At 44.0% G+C, this 15,019-nt stretch overlaps 2 protein-coding genes across 7 annotated transcripts in view; both read right to left on the bottom strand.

The window, feature by feature from the left end:
* Positions 1-1,334: 1,334 nt before the first annotated feature.
* Positions 1,335-9,257, bottom strand: LOC137670323 (sterile alpha motif domain-containing protein 9-like). Of its 4 annotated transcripts, none has more exons than XM_068413087.1 (4): positions 9,088-9,257; positions 7,781-8,011; positions 7,610-7,654; positions 1,335-7,070 (listed from the first exon to the last, which is right to left on the bottom strand). In XM_068413087.1, the coding sequence occupies exons 3-4, from the start codon at positions 7,611-7,613 to the stop codon at positions 2,386-2,388; spliced, it is 4,689 nt and encodes a 1,562-aa protein (XP_068269188.1). In that variant the 5' UTR covers positions 7,614-7,654; positions 7,781-8,011; positions 9,088-9,257; the 3' UTR covers positions 1,335-2,385. The 4 variants fall into 4 exon arrangements, with proteins under 4 accessions (XP_068269188.1, XP_068269189.1, XP_068269191.1 ...); XM_068413088.1 differs by having other exon boundaries at positions 7,781-8,089; XM_068413090.1 differs by lacking the exon at positions 7,781-8,011.
* A 670-nt stretch (positions 9,258-9,927) lies between these two features.
* ERN1 (endoplasmic reticulum to nucleus signaling 1) overlaps positions 9,928-15,019 on the bottom strand; it is a 34,583-nt gene continuing 29,491 nt past the window's right edge. For 2 of the 3 annotated variants that reach the window (XM_068413091.1, XM_068413093.1), the window contains 7 exons: positions 14,557-14,656; positions 13,917-14,116; positions 13,467-13,614; positions 12,867-12,994; positions 12,345-12,468; positions 12,012-12,079; positions 9,928-11,784 (listed from right to left, as the gene is read on the bottom strand). In XM_068413091.1, the coding sequence (XP_068269192.1) occupies positions 11,578-11,784; positions 12,012-12,079; positions 12,345-12,468; positions 12,867-12,994; positions 13,467-13,614; positions 13,917-14,116; positions 14,557-14,656 (975 nt within the window). In that variant the 3' untranslated portion in view covers positions 9,928-11,577. The remainder of the gene's footprint in view (positions 11,785-12,011; positions 12,080-12,344; positions 12,469-12,866; positions 12,995-13,466; positions 13,615-13,916; positions 14,117-14,556; positions 14,657-15,019) is intronic. The other variant, XM_068413092.1, reaches the window with a different exon arrangement.

Here is a 15,019-nt window from a genome sequence, read left to right on the forward strand (position 1 = left end):
GTGGGATGGTGATCAAGGCCATTAGCAGTAAGCCAGGGCAGCTGCCCCAGGCTGGCTCACAGGTGTATCCTATAACATCAACGTCAGGTTCACTATAAATGGGAAAGCTTGTGGGGAGGGGGGGGCTCTTTGCTCTCCTCTCTCTTTTTCTCCTCTCTTAGTGGTTACTATCCTTGGAGGGACTTGCTACCACTCTATGAGCTAAGTATAATTTTGTGTCTTTTGTATTAGTATTGATATTGGTTCTCTTATTTTATTAAATCTGTTTAAACTTCAACCCACCAGTCTCCCTCCTTTTCCAAGTTCCCTTTCTCAGCTGGGAGGGGAGAGATTGGGTGATAGAACAACTGGTTATTATTTAGCCCTGGGTGTGGGCTAAACGGAGACAAGGGGTTTTGTGTGTTGCCTGGCTGGTTAAAGTACTCCCAGATGTGATCTATCAGTCCAGACTCTTGGGGTAAAGAGTAAGAAAGATGGGTCTGTATTTTCTGCCCTGTGAGACACAGCAGCTTGTTTTGCAGCACGAGACCCTGAGTGCTAGTCTCTAGGTCTAGGCTTTTTCTCTAGATCTTTTTTTTTTCCTGCTGGGTTTGGGGAGAGTAGGTTGTATAAACTATTAGGCAGTTAATGCTTGCTTTTCGCTCCTTTGCTTTTCAGTAATTTTACATATCCTATTTCTGCTCCAGGTTGAAGCCATCCTTATGCCCCGTGCTGGACTTAGGAAAGCTACCTTTGCCCAATTAACTTCAAACCTACACACCTTCCTTTGCCCCTGCATCAAGGGTAGGGGACAGAGGGGGCTTTCTCTAGCACTCCGGCTCTCTTGCTCCTGGCAGTTCAGATGCTGTCACAGTTTCCTCTTCCAGTGCACCCTCTAGCTCATCTTGAGGAAAGCTGCCTTTGTTGTGCTTAAGGTTAAGCTTAACCCTTAAGTGTTCACTTAACCCTGGTGAAATCTGCCAGCCTGTATTTCCCAAGCTAAAAGTGCAGCCCTCCAAGACTACTTGCTGTTGTCTCAGGTTGAAGGCAAGGGAAGGAGAGAAGTATTGCCTGGCCAGCAGTCCCAAGCTTTGTTTCTGCTTCCTGAGGCTGCAAGGTAAAGTCTTGGACTAGATAGAATAATCTCTGGTTTCATCCTGTTTGTTCTGAATTCACAGTGGCTTGCAATTCCTTTTGCAGTTTTTGGCTGTGCCCAGATCTTGACTGAAGTTGGAAAAGCAAATCATACCTTGCTACTGTTAGAACTACATCTTCAGGTAGGGTAATTGAGCTCGTGTAGAAATGGTAATTCTTCCTAAAGGTTGTTTATTAGTTTAAAACTTAAACTATATGACAGGTTTTCTGGAAATTTTAGTGACAATATAGTATCAAACAATCTGAAACTCCCAAGAATAACACACGGCTTTATTATTAGAAGCTTAATGTGACATGATAGTTGCAGACACTGTGCTGACAAAAAAACTCCATTGCATTTTTCAAATTAGTAAATCAGACTAGACAATGTTTTCAAGCATGGATATATACAATAGACAAATTTGAGTCAAGGACTCAGGACATTCCTGCCAAGTGCAGGAATTGTTTGGACTGTGAAATTGTAACAACACTTACAAATAATCTCCTATGTCATCAATATCTAACTGCTCCCGTGTCTCTGCACCCCTCTCCAGATGCAGATATATCTGGTATGGTTTGTAATATTTACATGGAGAAGCAATGTAAGTGATGTAAAATTGGACACCTGTTTTTTATCAGTCCTGGTGTTTGCAAAGCCAGCTTAAAAATTGCTTTACTTTCCCTCTGCTTTTATACTGGATATTGGCTTGCAGTTGCTGGGTAGATGTATTATATATATAGTACATGTTAGTGAGCAAAGTATGTTACAGCCAGTGTAGTATACAAGTTGTAAGTTCAGTTAACTTTTTGTTGCTGATTCAGGAAGAAGAAAAAACATACGGTTACAGTGTACAAATTCTGTTATTGATCAGGGTCACCTAGAAACTAATTTAAAATCCTAATCTGTGAGCTGAGAAGAAAGGGATCCCTGCTATACCTGTTCATTCCAGAGCTCAGTTCTCCAAGTATTTGGGGGTAGGGAGGAGAAATAGTGGGTCTTTTGTCTCCCCCTCACTCCCCAAGCAAATATTGCAATTATTGCAATTTGAAATCTTGATTTTGGTGTCTCCAAAAGTATCAAAGGCTTCTGTTTCAAGGTATATTTTACTAGTAGGTTTCAGATTTTTTTAGATACTTGGTCATTACTGTAGTAGTGAAGTGTGGTTATCTTGCTACCTGAGGTTCAGCCAGCGCAGTCTACTTGTTTTGAGTGTGACAGTGTACACTTTCAGTGCTGTCTCTTCTAACAGCACAATAGGTACTGTTAATGTACTACATACCTTGTATTCTGCTGACAGTTGGATTATCTTCAACCTCAATATTGAAAGCAACAAGACCATTAAATGAAAAGCCTAAATAAAAGGTCACATTTTCATTTCCAGGTGGCACTGAATCACGATGGAGTGGCAAGATAGGAAATTCCTTCACGTGACCACGTATAAATAAATTTCTGTCCTTAGTCCAACCAGAAACTCTTTTGAGAATGTCACGAATCTTGGCAATATTCCATACAGTTCCATGCAGCCACTTCATTCTCCTCTCATCTAAGGACCCACTAATTAATTTATCAATTTTAGTTTTGTGCACAATCTTACCTAAGCCATAACCCTTTCCCAGAAAAAAGTGAGTGTAGATTCTTTTCTTTCTGGTAGGAACATCTTTCATCTTGATGTCATATAAACGTTTCAGGGTTTGAAGGGCTGAGTTTAGGATTTCGTCTTTATCTGGATTAGGCTCTTTGTCTAATGCGTCATCTGGCCAGTACAGCAAGGTGAGCAAAAAATGGGCACTTGCTGGAAACGGCCTTTTTCCCCTAAAGAATCTTACACTGAGCTCACGAAGAGTTTGAGCTGGAAGAAGTTTGGCTGATCCTGGTGCTAAGCATGCTAATGTGATGTGGCACAAAATATAATTGATCAGATCGTTGTCCTCCAACCTGTCCCTTAGTGGGTTTTCTGTATAGAAACTAAGGATCTTTTCTAGCTTTTCAGCTGACCTATTCTCTTTCTTGTCTGTTAAGAATGACAGGATATTAGTGACACTACCTCCACCGCTCTTATAAATATTCATGCGTCTAATCAGCTGACTCTCAGGGCCCCTGTTGCTGTCCTCAATAAGTGATGCTGAGATGAAGAATTTGGCATATACCTCAGACTGTCTTTTTAGCCATTTTCTGGGATTATAAATTTGTTCTTCCTTTTCATCTTTTTCATCTTCCTCTTCCTTCTCGTGGTTTTTATCTGTTTGGAAGTAACTTAGGTCTTCTGAAATCCATTCCAGAGCATCGTAGAGGTTCTGGCGTAAGCCTTTTAAGCGGGAGTGAAGCCTTCCCCATGTTCTTTCAATGTCTTTAGGAACGTAATCTGTGATCAGGTATTTCACGAGCTCAGAATATTCCCCCTCTGGGCTTCTGTGAAATACATGGACTGTGGACAAAAATCTAAGAAGACGACATCCTACTTCTACTTCTCCAAAATAGCCAGCGTTGTTCATGCTGTCGCGTTCTGCTTTTGCAGCCCGTTGCGCAGCCCTGAAGCATTTCATAGCTTTGAGAGCAATCTCTATCTTTTGAATGATGCTTTCAGGAGTGTCCTCCTGTGTCATTTTATCCACAGTGAAACTGAACCATTTCCTGTAGACTTGACCTTCTGTATCTAAAATATAAGAATCGTTTGGCAAATGAAATTTTGCAACCTCTGCCCAATATTCTGCGTCTTTAAATTTTTCGTTGTTGTAATGCAGTCTGGCAAGCTGCTGGGCAAAAAACGGATCTTTTCCAAGGAGTTCATATGCAGCTTTTAAAACAGCTATAGCTTTTTCACAGTCTTCAGCTTTACAGACATGTTCAATGAATGGAGAGAAAAGAGTGTCAGTATTGTCACCCCTGCTTCTTTTATCACGTCGAATAAACAGATCTCGGATGAACTTTATGAATTCCTCTCGTCCAAATCTGTTTTCAAAGAGCGTCTTTTCCTGAAGAAGTGTCATTGCAAGTTGGCTTTGAGGTTCATTCCCTGAAAGCTGATGCAGAATTTCTTTTGCAACCAGGCAGTGTATTATCTGGACAGATGAAATATAGGTGGTACTTTCCCTTAGCTCAATAAAAATCATTCTTGCTTGTTCGCTCAAGTGACTTTTGAAATCATATGCTCTTGATTTCCTTTCGGTGTATACCCCCAGTCCCAGAAAAGCCTCACAGTGTGACAAAGAAACATACGAATTAGGTACGTAAAAATTAAGCAAAGCCACATAACGCATCAAGCACGTATCACGAGAAGAACGGTCTATGTCTTGCAATATGTGCCCTACAAAGTCCCTCACATACGTTTCATTGAACTCCTCACACATCAGGACAAAGGTAAGTATGAATTCTGGCTTGACGTCTTTCTGCTTCAGTTTTTCAAGTTTAGCTCTGAACAGACTCTTCTCCGAGTCTGTCAGCTTGTGAGTGACAGCAACTGTGTCCAGCGGAGAAGCCTTGCAAAGCCTTTCAGGGTCATTGGATCGTCTACAGCACATGAGGATGAAGTAAGGTCTGGGGGAATTAATTTTCCTAGTTGCTACAGCATCCATTAACTCATTCCTTAGTTCTTCTAAATAGTCTTCATCGTAATCTTCGATCAGGAGGAGCACAGGAAGACAATGACTAATTTCTTTTTCTTCATAATCTCTAAATGCAAGTGCATGCTCACAAACAGTTGCAGGTGAATAGGAGGCTTTGATAACAGCACATCTTAAGTCCTTTCTTCTTTTCCATAGAACTTGCCGTGCTATTGTGCTTCCACCACTTCCAGGATGGTGAAATATCTTTAGCTTAGCCACGGAATAGTTGAGCCTGCTTCCTCGTAAAATGTCATCTAGGAGTTTGCTAGCATCCTTACATGCTTCACGTTCAATGATTTCCCCACAGCGTCTTTTATCAGCAAGCCAGAAGTTTTCCCAGATGATTTTTCTCCCCCGGTAAAAATTTTGTTCTATTTCTTGTATTTCTTTTTCAGTCAAAAGATCTATTTTGATATCATCACATTGGTCAGCGCAAAGGATTTCTAGGGAAAACAGTTTCTCTTCTTCCAGGGAGGGAAGCGTACATAGGCCTCTGGTGGAAACTGGCAGGTGTCTGGGTTGGGCTGTAGAAGGCAGCATTGTTTGAATGGTGGCATCTACATGACTGAGTTTCATACCCACAATACTGCATTGCTCTAGTGTCTCAATGCTGCAGTATGCCTGAGCTAGGTTAGCCCACTTCCCGTAATTTTCTCTGGACTCTGCAATGCAAACGATGTACTCCGTGCCGTTCATCTCTGTGTAGAATTCCTGAAAAGTGTCCACAAGTGGTTTCTGCACTGGTGACAGCAAGAGGAAAAGCACAATGAAAGATCGCTTCGGCAGGATTTCGTCACAGATACGAGTAATTGCTTTCTTAAGGTATTTTTTTTTCATTCTAATCCATGTATTTTCATCACAAGGCTTTTCATCCCCGAGGAAGTCGCTGCGCCCATTGCAGAATATCCAGCTGGTCTGGTCAAACAGGCACAAATGTTTCTGAGAAGGAATGTTGCCAGTCTTACTTTCACTGGAAAAATCCTGTAGAAAATAAGACCTTGTTGCATGGTGTTCTTTGTACTTCCTGTACAGCCCTGACACGTTAGAATCTTCATCAAAGTCAAAGACGCAGAAAATGTTCAAGTGCATTAAAAAGTTGATATGGTTCAGGTTATCCTTTTCACATCTGTTTGTGACAAGGATGTACCGGAGGGAATCATCCATATAGCTTTTGCCATCATTTAGTAGAATTGATAGCTTTCTTCCTAAATTTTGAGATATTTCTGTATGTACTTCTGCGCTGGAGAGCTCAGCTTTTTCTCTTTGAATATCCCTCTCTTGTAAGCCCTGAATAAAGGTAGCTAGATCGTTGTGCTTTACAGGCTCAGACTTTGCTCCTAGTCTCTGATAGAGAGCTCGATCTTTTGTCAGGGTCACCTTCTGGCTGCCTTCAGTGTATTTTGGCAAATACACTTCAAAAAATTTGTTCTTTACTAAACTGGATGTTGGTTCAATGTCAACCTCCACCACAAACCTTTGTTCCTGAGAGTCTTTTGAAATCACTTCAACAAAAACAGGTGGGTGGATACATTTCCTTGCAATTTCTTGTACATTTTCAGAAAAACATTTTTCTATATAATCTAATGCATCAACGTAGTATTCTCGCTCTTTGACCTTTATGCCAACAATCTGTCCGTGTTTCCAACCCTTATCCTCAACACTGTCCATGATACCAAAATGTATGGTGCCATTTGTTCGAATGTTCATGCAGGCTGAAGCAAATCGTATCACTTCGCAGGCAAATTTGGATTGCAATTGATTTTTGCCCAGTGCTGCAGCAGTGGCAAAAGATTTGTATTCATGGCAAGGAGTGATTAAACCACTGACTCCTGACTCTGGAGCAAGAACTCTGTCTTTCACATATTTGAAATCAGCATTCTGACTTCGAAATGGTCGACAGTTGCTGAGCTCTAAAACTTCATCAGTACTTTTAAGCTGAGAGTTGTTACTTCTCCTTTGCCTCTTGCCAGAAGTAGAAGCTATGTTGTCTCTGCTGGTTTCATCTACTGGACCACAGCTGTCTCCACTTGAATTTTTTTGAGCGGGGACATTTCTGGGTCTCACTGGATCTGCTTGCACATCAGTTCTGTCAGACGTTTTGCTGCTGGAATGCTTGGCTTGCTGTCCATTTCCCTGTAGCTGCCGAAGTTCATTTCGTTTGCGGATTAATATGTGGATTTGGCCTCCCTTCATACCGATGCCTTTGAGGAAAGACTCATCCAGTTCCATTAGCGCTGGACCTGTCACTTCTTCTGCATGTAGTTTTTCTATGTACTCTTTCTTGATTCCAGTAGATTCTAGCCAACATTGGACATGGTTCTCGTCCCATTTATTCACAGGTAATGTTCTGTAATCTAGAAGTTAAAATTATGTATTAGTAATACAACTGAAAACATGTCAACATGCTTGACAATTGTAATCCTTGCTAAGCTGGCCACGCTGAATGCTAGATTGTTTTCTTTCTACCAGTCACAGTGAGAGACTGTGTCTTAACTTGTCAAATATGCCAGTTCTGATGACTAAAATCATCCTTAACCTTAATCAAAAGCAGTCTTGAGCAAAGACTAATAAGTCAGTGAAGCAGGAAACCATAAGGGAGGTTTGGAAACTGTCCTCAAAAGGAGTCATGGGAATAACCCCAAGTGTTGGAATGATGTGATAAGGTTATCAGAACTGACAGGGGCCGAGTTCTCTCAGCTAGAGAGGTTTGGGTAGATCAGTTACCCACTTGAGTCTGTCTGTTTTCTGCTAAATGAAGATAGCTTCAATACAAACCATAAGACGACCTTACGAGTACTGAGTAGTTCCCCACTAGAGATGAGCCCTTAAAATGCAGATATTAAAAAGCAAATTGCTACATGTACAGTGCAAATTTTCTGAAAGAGACACATACCCATTGTCTTTGATGAGGGAGATCCTGCTGTTAACGAACAGAACCCTAGAGGAGGAAAAATAACTGTCTTCAGATTTACAGTTAAGTCAACTTTAACTAACACAGGAATGTTATGTCTTCTGTTTTCCCACCCCCCTCCCACCTCTTTTTGGTCCAGGGTAGTTTATGTACCTCTAAATGCCCGATCTTGCCAGCTGCACTGCTTCAGTACACCTGTACTGTGGAAGGCAGCTAGTCCTGCTTCTGACACACACGTGGGTAGGAAGGAGGGGATGGGGTTGTGCTGGATGTGATGTTTCTCTGTTGTGAAAGCTCAACTCTGTGCTGGTTCAGCAGGTGGCCATAGCCCGGCCAGCTCCATTCCTGCAGCTCGTGGTGGTACAGCAGGGATGCTCGCAGCCTCTGAATTCAGGCATAAAAGGAGCAGAGTCACCAGTGTAGCCAGCGTAAAAGGCAGGTGTGGGGCTCTGTGCAAGCTCCCTGCAGTGAGTGAAAGTACAAAGGTTGTAACGGAGGGAAGGTGAGGAGCACTCGCTCCCCAGGACCACGGCTTGGCAAGAGGTGAGTTCAAGGGAAGGTGGGGGTTTGGGGAGATACTGGGCCTAGGAGAATAGGAGATGATGCTAGGAAAAAAACTGCAGCAAGTGTGTATTTACCATTTAAGCAGCAGGCCAGCCCTGCAGAAAGCGTGGGGACAGACTAAGGAACGAGCAGGAACTAAAGCAGGCTTTAGTTGAAGAGAGTGGCTCTAAGGGGAAACGGGGTATGGGACTGCTCTGATGTGCTGTAGGTGTAAGTGTGTCCCTCTGGAGTAAGTGTAAACAGGCTGGTTATGACAATAGTTGGAGACTGATTCCTCCTGACAGCCGGTGCAGCCTCCCCCCCAAGAAATGGGGGCTAAAACTCTCTCTGAAATGCTGGCCTGGCGGTGCCTTTGGGCACCACGCCACCTCCCAGGGCGGTGCTTGTGACAGCTGCTGTCAGGCACCATTTCAAGAGAAAACAAAACTTTTCTGGGGAATAGAAACTGGGGTGGAGGCTGGGCAGTGGCGGGGCAGTGCTGGGGAAGCATGTCCAGGGGCTGCAGAGCCCTGTGCTGGAGGGAGCTGTGAGCCCCTGCTCCCCACTTTGTTTTAAGAGCAGTTGGGTGCTGTGGGAGGGCGGAGACTGGCAGCGGTTTTTGTGGTCCCTGGAGCCAGTGTGCGGTCCAGTGGGGCCTGTGGGGTGGGGGGCACAGGGAAGGGATGTAGCTGGGGGGGTAGGTGGTCCATGCCCCTGCCAGCCTCCTGAGCTGCTCTGACAGTCCCCTTACTGCTAAGTGGGACATGGCAGGGGGAGCACAGCTGGGTGCAGGGAGCTCCTTGCTTTTCCTAGACCTGCTGCCAGCAAAGTAGCCTGAGAACAACCTCCTGCTCCCCACCTTCCCCCTCATCCCATAACTCCCCATGCAGGACCAGCGCGACGCAGGGAGGGCTTACCTGTCAGAGCCTGCAGGTAACAACTGCCTCCAGTGCTGTCCTGCCAGACCCTGCCTGCAAGGAAAGTGTTTCCAAAGGTGGCAGGCGGGAGGTGAAGGTGCTCCAACCTGCTTCCGTGCCAGGCTCTGCCTGGAGAGTGCTGCTGCAGTGCTCCTGCAGGTCTTGCCTAAATAGTCCTACTGCTACCGGGCAATAGAAAGGGAAACTGCTTTAGCCAAACATTCTCGATGCTCCACCAAGTCTCCACCCCTTCTCAGCAGTGCTGGGTGGGGCTGCTGTTGCAATTGAGCTGCCAGCCTCTGCATCCTGCACGGGCAGTGGGAGAACCCCTCGTGTGGCTGCATGCCAAGGCCATGGGCCATGCCCCACCAAAACAGGTATGTGTCAAGGTGGTTGGCCGGGGGTTGTTGACTTTGTGGGTTGTGGTGGGTTTTGTTTTGTTTTGTTTTTTTAATTAGGCAGACCTACCTCCCCCTTATTGTCCTCTGTATCAGCTGCCGCTCACCAAAGCATGGAGAAGAGAGGTTGGCAGGGTCATGAAACACCAGTGGCTCATCACTGCGTAAGTGTAGGTGGCTGGTGCCTGGGGACTGTTAAGAGTAACAAAATGAGGCTCCTGGGCCTTCAAGGAAGTTCAGTGCTCACCCCCAGCCCCTCCCAGAAACAAGTGCGTCTTTCCTGCATCAGCGCCATATCTTTGACTAGCAGGAAACCACTGGTTTTGAGCCAGACACTGCTCAAAAAAACGGGCCCATCCGCCTTCTCAGGGCAGGATGGGGCTGCTGCAGGCCCAGTGCAGGTGTAGGTGCGTTACCCTCTTCCCCAGGTACACGTCCTCACTAAAAGTTGAGGTTTTTTTTAATCTGCAAAGTCTTTATTTAGTAGACTTATAAAAGAACTTTACATGAAAAGTACAAAAATATGAAATAGGCTTTGAATCTTCTTAGGTAAAACTACCATTTTTTTTTCAAGCTTTAGAAACATGTAACTTGCACAGTTGGCATCTTAGGTCAATTGCTCTCATACACTGTAAAACTTAAGGAAAAAAAAAAAACCACAACACAAAACTTCCCATAAAGTAGCTCCAGAAAAGTAGCTGTATGTACCCAATCATACACATCACTGTCAATAATTTATTAGTTTAAGACACAATGGCGCAGTCATACAAATTCCCACTTGGTAATTTCTCCTTTAATGAATTTCATCAAAAGATGCAGTATCACTTTCCTCTTCCAGTTATTATAATATGATTAAATATAAACACAAACCCAATTAAGAATGATGTGGCATGCTTTATACTTGTACCACTTGGACTTGATACCACTTTGTAGTAAAAATTAAATAAATATAAATATGTTAAATAAATATATTGTAAAAGAACACCCCCCCTTCTATTAGAATCAGCATTTCTTCATCCTTTGCACACACTTAATGCTTTGTCACAGCTTTAGGGCCAATGAAAAGCAATACTGCATCTTTAAAACACAGGCTCACCTGGATGGAATTAGCAACCCCTACAACCAGCACATGGGGTTCCTTTACAGCTTTATCGCCCCATTAAAAACACTGCCTCGCCTTTCACTGTTCCATACAGCTCATTGTTTCCTATTTCATTCCTTTTTCCCCCAGGACTCATCTTACCTCTGGCTCTGCAACTGGCAGCCCTGCTGTGTAAGAAAGTAAGGAACACTTGCAGTAGATACAGGATTAGCCTCTCACGAGCAGCTCACAGCTGACAGCAGTGTATTTTTCTGAAGTTACTCGTGTAGATCTATTCCGACACTGTGATTTAAGTCAAGGACTGTTCAAGCTCTTCTGTGAATACTGGTTGATATTTAAGCCATGAGGCTTAATTTTGAAGTAGGTAAACCTTTAACTGATTTTTCAAGTCAGTGTTTTTTGGAACTTCATTGTATCTGCTCAAGTATGAGGGACTCATTTTCCAGGGTAGTACAATTAAACAAATTGTACTCTCTCTACCATTTTTTGGATAATTATAAATGACTCCCTTTATGATCACTGTGGTGTGCCTAATGCAAACTGTGGCAGTAGTGCAAGGGCAGGTTCTGATGATTTGCAGCAACTAAAAGGCTCCTTTTGCAGATCCCAGTCCCTAGTAATCACATGATTTCAATCACTGTATTTTGATTCTTTGTTGTAAAACCCATCAGTTATAAAATCACATACAGTACAGGGATATTGGGTGATGGTTATATCCAGCTTTTGCTCTCCCTTTTCACCATCTTGAAAACTGCCCTGGACTAACCCCATCGCCAGGGTTCATTGCTTTTCTGAAGTTACCACTCGCTCCTTGGGCTCCTACCGTCTCCTGGTCCAGCGCAGGCAGAGGTACAAGGCACTTTTTGGAAGCTTGGTTTCTTCCGAGAGAGAACTCAGCTCTTTGATCCCACTTTTCCCTGCTGAAGGTAGGTCTGTTTCACAGCCCTGTGCTTGGAATGTTGGTCCCAGAGAAGCTCCATCCCTCTCCCCTCAAACCGTGTCTCCTGCAAGGCTCAGCTCTGCAGAGTCCTGATTATAGTAATGCTGAAACAGTCTTTCTCGGCAGCAGATCTGCATGGCATTGTAGGTATGGAGGAGCAGGTGAGGGAAACGAGCTGTAAAGTAACATACAAAGTCATCTGGGATGGAGCCCAGGGTCTCCTGCACCTCAGGAGGCAGTTCTCTGTAATGATGCTTCTGTTAGGAAAAAACAGGGAAAAGCTCAGTCAGAGGGTATGTGTTCAGGGACCCCCTTTAAATAGAACTGTCTGTACAAGATGCATTTTCATGGACAAAGTAACCTCACATCAGTCCATTGTAAAGCAGCTCAATACCTAAACCAAGGGCAGACAGAGACTGGCAACAAGCAGCAAAAGTGGGCGGAACCACAGTGTGCGGGTTGCTTAGGGAAGGAAGTCCTTTACCTTATTCCTCATTGCCCTCAGGAGATCCCGTACGGAGCCTCCTTTATAGGATCTGAATTTTCGAAGATCTGCAAAAGAAATAAGATTTCTTTTTGTGTTTTGATGCAGTTTTAGTTGCTGGCCTCAGAAGTAAGGTATGTGTGCCCACAGTCACATATCCTTATAGGTGTGTTTCAAGATATAAACATGTACTTTAATTTGAAGAAATACTTTGCTGACAAGTAAAGGTGATGTGCCAAAACAGAGACAGTGTTATCCTTACTTTGCTGTCCTGGCAAACTGGGAACAACAGCACGTAACTCCTTTGAACTCTCATAAAATACTATCCATTACCTGTCTGAAGAGGAACAGTGATGTGCTCTCTCCAGTCCATTTTCACCACCTCTCTTCCTCCTCTTTCTAATTGCTTGACTATTGGACCATCTAAAGATTCCTTCTCTATCCGGTCACTGACATCCTGGAAGAGACATTCAAGTTATTTCTGGTTTTATTTCCAAGCTTTTCCCAACAATTTAAAATTGGTGCTTCTGGCCAATTACAGCCTGTCCCGATAACGGAGTTACGATTCTGGTTGGCAACACGTTCTCCTGCATTGCTGCTGTAGCTGCTGGAGACCTTCCTCACTCAAGTTGATAACATCACATTCTAGCCCGGCTATAAACTATCTTCTGTAAGACTAAGCCAATTTCTTAAGGGATACCACCTAGATATTACAACTTTGCTTCTTCATTCCTCACAGGAAGGTTGTGGGTTCTATCACCTCATGTTCACAAGCTAGGGGAGACTGAATTCAAGATCTGAAGAATGTCTACAGGAGGCCTTAGAACTGAAAGGATTGAAAAGGTCACTACAAACCTGGAAAAACTGCAGCTGTTTTTCTAAGCTCCAAAAGAAGGGGTGTTTTAGCACGCAGCTGGCAGACGGACGTTTCTGAGGGTCCATGCTTATCATCTGCTCTATTAAATCACGAGCAACTATGTCTTCTGCAAGGAAAAGGGTGATGATAATTCTTAGGCTATAGGGAAGTCTAAGGTTCGGTACTTCAGAAAATCATGACGTTCTCTACTTCCTCCAACACGATCCTGAACACTGGCCCCACTAGCTCAAGAACCGCCCTCACAGATAGATACGCTGGGCAACCAACAGAAAGTCAGTAGTGTTGTATCAGTGTCATTACGAAGAGGCAAGTTCAGCTCTTACCTACCCTTTACATACATGAAATACCTACAGTCAAGCTTGTGGGGTTCCAAATTGTGTATCCTGGAGATGTGCTGGGGTGCTGACTCTAAGAACTTTAGGAGCTTTACTTCAGGAGTACTTGAGGAGTACAGCTTTCACCCCTGCCAGGCTGGGAATCGCTATGGGTCATCGTTCTGTCATTTCTGCTGGTATTTTAACACCCAGGGGAAGGTCACTACACGCCCTAGTGCTTTATGTTTACCATGCTTTTCTTACCGTGCCTCCCTGCATCTAAGGACTCCAGGCTGTATGCGCCCAGCAGAATGTTGGCTTGCCGCTGGAGGGGTTTGCCAAAGGGATGGCTGCCTTCAGATACCACGTAATAAAAGACACAGCCAGCTGAAAAGATGTCCACGGTACATGTCTGCAAATAAACAACCTTTAATAGCAATAACACATTTTTTTTTTTCCCCCCTGAGGACTTTGAGCCATTATCACAGGGTGGTTATTGTGCATCTAAGAGCAGAAGAAAACTCTTCATGCCAGCATGAACGTGGGGGTGTATGAGATGACCTTTAAGGTCCCTTCCAACCCAAACTATTCTACGATTCTGTGCATGCCCAGGCATCAAGTACTGTGTATCTTAAGGTCTGACTGCAACAATGTGCCACTTGTTGATTGTGCTGTCTTCTCCTGGGGGAGCCTGACAGAAACACAAAGACTTACAGGGTTTTCTTTGCAATCTTCACTCAGCATCTCGGGGGCAATCCACCCTTCGGTGCCTGGCACACCCGACCGACGGCTAAAGCTGTGCCTGCCCACTGCCAGCTTCTTGCACAGGCCGAAGTCTGAAATCATAGCTTTGACCTTCCCATGGGCATTCGGCATCGAGATGAGGATGTTATGGGGCTTCAGGTCCCTGTGGACTATATAAACACCCATTTATCCACTCCAGGCAATCCCAACCATATTTGTAAATTTTTAAAGTATTTGCATTGTAAACCTTTCACAAGGCTGAACCACCATTCGTCAAACCAAAGTCCTAACCTCAAACTATAGTCTTTGGTAGAGGCTCATCCCTTTTTTATTCCATCACCACTAGTCATCAGGTTTTATATGACTTATAGCCAAAAAATGCAGCACCGTGAACAAATGGCAACGCCTAGCTTTACTGCTCCAGTGCAGCAGAATGTAACAGGGACAAGGCTGGTGTCAAAGGACAGACACTGCTGCTGTCAGCACTAGGTGGAGCTTCTACAACGCTCCCTTCTGGGATTAAATAAACAAGCTCCCAGCACCAGACCAGTTTCTCTTCTTTTTTATAGTTAAGAAAATATACCAGTACTGAAACAAGAGGCATTCTTACCGATACTAAGGGAGTGCAGGTAAGCAAGACCAGATGTTGTCTGTTGCAGGAGAGTGATGGGTTGTAAGCCATGGTGACTGAAGGCCTTCTGCTCAACATACTGTAAATCAGAACAGAAAAACAGAAGATTCAGCCACAACATTGCTAATCATTAGCCCCCCCTTTTTTTTTTTTTTTTTTCCCCTAAAGGTGATGATCTCTAAAACATCATTCAGAGCTAGAATTCTATACAGCAGTGCGCTCCAGAAGCAAGAGTAGAGTCTTCAAAGTCTGGATGGTAGGAGGGGGAGGATGACTAGAGGGGAGTCCTTCACAAGAAGGAAAATCAAAGGACAACAGCTTCCATCCTTAAATCAGTACAGGGTTAGGGATGTCTTTCTAAAGGTCTAAAAACCACCCCTGTTGTAGGAATGTGTAATTGTCACAGAGGTGATGGTGGGAGTAACTACGACATCTCCAGCAA

Source organism: Nyctibius grandis, chromosome 15 (assembly GCF_013368605.1).
Source record: "Nyctibius grandis isolate bNycGra1 chromosome 15, bNycGra1.pri, whole genome shotgun sequence".
Lineage (NCBI taxonomy): Eukaryota > Metazoa > Chordata > Aves > Nyctibiiformes > Nyctibiidae > Nyctibius > Nyctibius grandis.